The sequence below is a fragment of the Salvelinus sp. IW2-2015 genome, unplaced genomic scaffold (assembly GCF_002910315.2).
Source record: "Salvelinus sp. IW2-2015 unplaced genomic scaffold, ASM291031v2 Un_scaffold10493, whole genome shotgun sequence".
Classification (NCBI taxonomy): Eukaryota; Metazoa; Chordata; class Actinopteri; order Salmoniformes; family Salmonidae; genus Salvelinus; species Salvelinus sp. IW2-2015.
The window spans coordinates 1-5112 of NW_019951751.1; the positions used below are offsets into that span (position 1 = coordinate 1).

General features: G+C 47.0%; 1 protein-coding gene across 1 annotated transcript; it reads left to right on the plus strand.

Moving 5' to 3' along the window:
- Positions 1 to 70: 70 nt before the first annotated feature.
- On the plus strand, positions 71 to 1644 carry LOC112079955 (hepatocyte nuclear factor 6; the record flags this gene model as incomplete). Its single annotated transcript, XM_024145756.1, has 1 exon — positions 71 to 1644. A coding segment is annotated over exon 1 (1141 nt), but the record flags the coding sequence as incomplete, so codon positions are not given.
- Between the last annotated feature and the right edge of the window lie 3468 nt (positions 1645 to 5112).

Sequence of the window (5112 nt, forward strand, 5' to 3'; positions counted from 1 at the left end):
GTGTGTGTGTGTGTGTGTGTGTGTGTGTGTGTGTGTGTGTGTGTGTGTGTTTGTGGTGGGAGGGGATGGAAGGTCGCCCGTGCGCATGTGTGTATGTTCGGGATCGGCAGCCGTGAAACGGAGGTGTGGAGAAACCGAGCAGCACGAGAAAAGCCACGGAGAGAGAGATGGCGCAGGACCCAACCGGAGCGCAAGGACAGGCGGGGGGGCTCGAGACACAACCGAGAGGAAGCAAAAAATATAATGTAGTATCAATAAAACGAGTCTAAAAGGGAAAGAAAATATATAATCGGAGGAAAGAAAATAATCAACAAAGACAAGAGGAAGAAAACACCAGCCATAAAAAGGATACAAAAAACGTCCATCAACCAGGATTCAGGAGACAGAACAAACCACCACAACAAACCAACAGACTGGGAGGGAACTTTCCCGCCGTGAGGACTCTGGACTGTTCTGTGGACATCCATRCCTCWCCCAGGTCACATAGATGGTCGCCAAGCATTATGAACGCGCAACTGTCCATGGAGAGCCTCGGCGACCTGAGCCATGAGTCTGTGGCCGGTCCAGGAGAGCTGCTAGTCGGCCACAGCCCACACCCCCGCCCGGGTGGGGGCCGAGGGCTGGCGCACCGCTCCATGGGCATGACGAGCCTGCTAGACGGGGGAGAATACCACTCCCATCACGGACACAACACTGGACACCCCGGTCATCACCTGCACCCCGCCATGAGTATGTGCGAGGCCCCCCCTGGAATGAGCGCAAGCWCCTACACCACCCTCACACCTCTCCAGCCTCCCCTACCCCCCATCTCCACTGTAGCAGACAAGTTCTCTCATCATCACCATCATCATCATCATCCACACCACCATCCTCATCATCCTCATAATCATCATCAGCGACTCCCTGGTAATGTCACCGGCAGCTTTACGTTTATGAGGGACGAGAGGGGGCTGGCGCCGATCAACAACCTCTACTCCCCATACCACCACAAAGACGCCCCTGGGATGGGACAGAGCCTCTCCCCACTGTCTGGCTCTGGCCTGGCCGGCCTACACAGCTCCCAGGCCGGCCTGCCTCCCTATGCCCACCCCGGGGTCTCAGCCTCCATGCCGGGGGAGAAGATGCAGTTGACTCCCGGTGGGTTCGAGGCTCATCACCCCACCATGCTGGCCAGACACGCCGACCAGCACCTCACCTCCTCGGGGAACATGCTCCATATAAACGGCCTCCATCACCACCACCCCCATGCCCACCTCGGAGCCTCGGGGCACGTGCTGGGTCACGGGAACCCCCGGGACAACAACACCCAGAGCCACGCCTCAGGGCCCGGGGTTCAAGTCCAGGGGGTTGGTGGTGGTGGCGGTACCGACGGCAATTCGACGGGTCAAATGGAAGAAGTAAACACCAAAGAAGTAGCGCAGAGGATCACCACAGAGCTGAAGCYTTACTCCATCCCCCAGGCTATCTTCGCCCAGAGGGTGTTGTGTCGGTCCCAGGGGACACTGTCAGACCTGCTCCGGAACCCCAAGCCCTGGTCCAAGCTCAAGTCCGGCCGGGAGACCTTCCGCCGGATGTGGAAGTGGCTGCAGGAGCCTGAGTTCACACGCATGAGCACGCTCAGGCTCGCAGGTGAGCGAACCCTCGGTAATACCCACTTCCTTTTATTTATCTTTCTCTCTCCCTTTACTCTTTATCTATAGGGGCTATTTTAAGATTGTTTGGTGCCTCGTCATTGGAACAGTAGGCTATTGTCTGCAGCTGTCTTGAATCTGACAGTGGAGTAGCCAGTGGTATGACAGAACTGAAACCTTCCTCTGGAATTCCCTGCAGTTGAATTCATCATTGTCTTTGTTGTAATCCTGTCTCTGGCTTTTTCCATTCTTATAAGATAAGGGCCCATGTGTCTATGCGCGCGCGCGCGTGTGTTGGTGTGTGTGTGTTGGTGATCTGGGACCAGAATGAGCTTATTTTGCCCAACTCATCAGCTTTTTGTTGTTCCCAACAGAGTCCACCGAGTCCAGTAAACAGAGTCCATGCGCGGGAGGATAAGAATCAAGTTCAAAAATATATTTTTACGTCATGAAAATATTAATTTGCTGCCAGCACATGTAGTAACATCCTCAAGCTGTGCATTTCGGGGCTGAGGGATGGAACATCTGCGGAAAATAGATAACAGAATAAACATATAATAAATAGAAGATATACAATATTTTCCAGGATCAATATGACATTATTTTAAATATTGAGAAAGCTTATGGAAGCTGTGTTTGGCTGCGTTGACGCACTTATTGTGTTTCAGTGAGTGTGTTTTTGTCTTGGTAGCTAAACTCTTAGGAGGCGTTGACGCGGGGCTGACTCTGGGTTTGTGGTAATTAACTGATAGATAGCTCTCTATTAATTTGTCCCGAGGACCCGAGTCAATCCGCCTGAACCTTCTAGCGACACACACGGAGCCACGCAGTCGCCAGCATACAAAGGAATTGCTTTATGTCTAATCAATGACGCGCTGAGGCGGATGGGTTTTTGGCTTGTGAAAAGTGTGAGGCGGTACGCTGCTGAAAGTGTGTTAAATCGCCATTGATTATTTGCAGCGTGTGTGTGTGTCTGTCTGTTTGTGTGTATCTGTGTCTTTGTGTGTGTCATCAACAGTCTTGCATAGCAAACCATATATATACCATATCATTTTACATGTTATTGTTTTTGTGACTTAAATAGACGAATAAACATGTTGCATTGCAAACGCAACTCTTGATCTTTCGATGCAGGTGATTCAAAATCAGGGTATTACGTATTATAAGTCTGTTGACGCACGCCAAACACATTTGTATTGATCCATTAGAATTAGAACAAATAATCCCTTCCATCTCGTGAGCTAAGAGAAAACACTATCACTCAGGACAGAAAAAAATATAAATTTTCCCGGAATTGTTTTCAGTGAATTCATGAATGTTAGGCAGTACGCCTGTGCTGTTCTATTTAGCCATGCCATGCGTTTATAAAAGTAAAAAGTAAAATAATATATTTTTCATTAGGCTTACTGTGTTGACTTTTTGAGTGGGGGGATTATTTTGGCAGTGTCTCTCCCTCTTCATTCTATTTGAGCCTAATTTCACTTCCATAAAACCTCAACCATAATATATATAGCTATTGCATCCATGCGCATATATATTTTATTTCTCCCTAATGAAAGTATATACATATTACTTTATATAACTTCGACCTGAATCATAAAGGCTTCGTTGTGAAATACCTCTCCTAATATTAATAGCGTTTCAGATTCTGGAAATGTAGAATGTCTGTAAACAGGAAAAGGAAGCCCGTACACGAACATATATCGATCGGTTCTCGGGTGAAATGTGTGTGTGATCGGCCTACTAAGAACTAAAATAGAAGATTGATATTGATTATTGAAATTTGKCTTTTTCCATTTCCTCATGTTACATCATGTATGCCTGRCGGTTTTCTCATGTCACCRAGGCCTATGCCTGCCGGTAGACTAGGCCTACTCATATCATTAACCTATTTAATCTTGAATTTATAGATTTTTTTCACGAATTGGAAATGCAACTTATTACATGTGAAGTGGGTTTAAAATAATCGAGGATAATGCAGCAAAAAGGCATTTCCGTTGTGGTCCTCTGCTTTTGCCCACAGCATGTTTGTTGACGAAGTTCGTGTAGAGTTCCCAAATAATTTCCTAAAAAGCTCCTTGTAATTCTAACCTAATAACACTCCCTCTACACTCACCTCCATTAAACCAGGGCCTATATTACAATTTAGAGAATACAAATATCTGTTAAACAATTGACACCTATAAGCAATATCTGCACCTGTCGTAATTTATCTCAAGCCACTTGATTACTACAATCATCATTTGTTCGTTAGTACATCGTTCTAACTTCTAGCCGTAATTTCATTCCTTGACTTGTGCTTTCCTAACTCATAATTTAACTACGAAGTCAGTTAAGAACAAATTATGATCTTCACTGCCTAAGCAGCCGGGTTAACTCGCCTTGTCACAAGGCAGAACACGGATAAGTTCAACCCTCTGTCAGCTCATTCATGCAACCATCCGTAGCGTTCCAACGCCTCCTAACCACTAGGCTCACCTGCCACCCAACAAATGAATGTTATTGAACATATTGTATAGCCTAAATAAAAAACTTGTTCAAACTGAGTGAATCAGCTCTTGCATCGCCAAAAGCGCCCATACATAATTTTTATTTATTATTATCAACATACAACACACAACATCCACACCGCTGCTGCTGTACACGAGGTAGTGTAGTCCGCCATTGCTAGCTACCCTCAGTGGAGTATCTGCTATATGACTTGTCAGACGGCAGTAGCTTGTTGTGAGGTTGCGTTGACAGAAGTGATACCCGAGGCCACGGGAAAAGCTCCCAACCATTGTCCTGACTAGCCTGTCCGCGTCTCGCTCCGCCGGGTGGCTGCTGGACGGTCTTCAGCGGTGTCACTGTGGCTTCCGCACGTTGATGATATAGCGCAGCAAATAGCATAGAGCTCCACACACACACACACTTCACACAACACCCACACCACACACACAACACCACACACAACACCACACAACACACCACACAACCACCACACACACACCACACACACACACACACACACACCACCACACACACAACACACAAGCAGATAGCACATGCCAACTCACCTCCAACGAGCCAGCTAGCTCTCTGTTAATGCGTTGTACTCAGCGCCATCACGAACACCTACAAACCTTTCTGTGATAGTTTCATTCATATGACTCGATATCCCACATCAACACCAACGCAAGCCTGGACCATGCGCCAGATCCATCTTGCTTGTTTTGCATTACATTTGTAAGTGGTATGAAATACCCTGTTCTAAAAGCCATGTCTAAATCTATATTAACTTATAATCTCTGGACAGTGACTGTCAAAGCCATGTCTCAGCCTAGTAAATGAACTCGCTTTCGGTCGAAGTCAGTCTGCGACAGCTGTTTGACAGCTCAAACTATCTGCCCTCTTGTAACGTCCCGATATACCAGGGAGATGCACCTACTTACGTTGCCTCAGCACCACGGTCAGATCTCTCTCTTTTTTTTTTTGTTTTGTG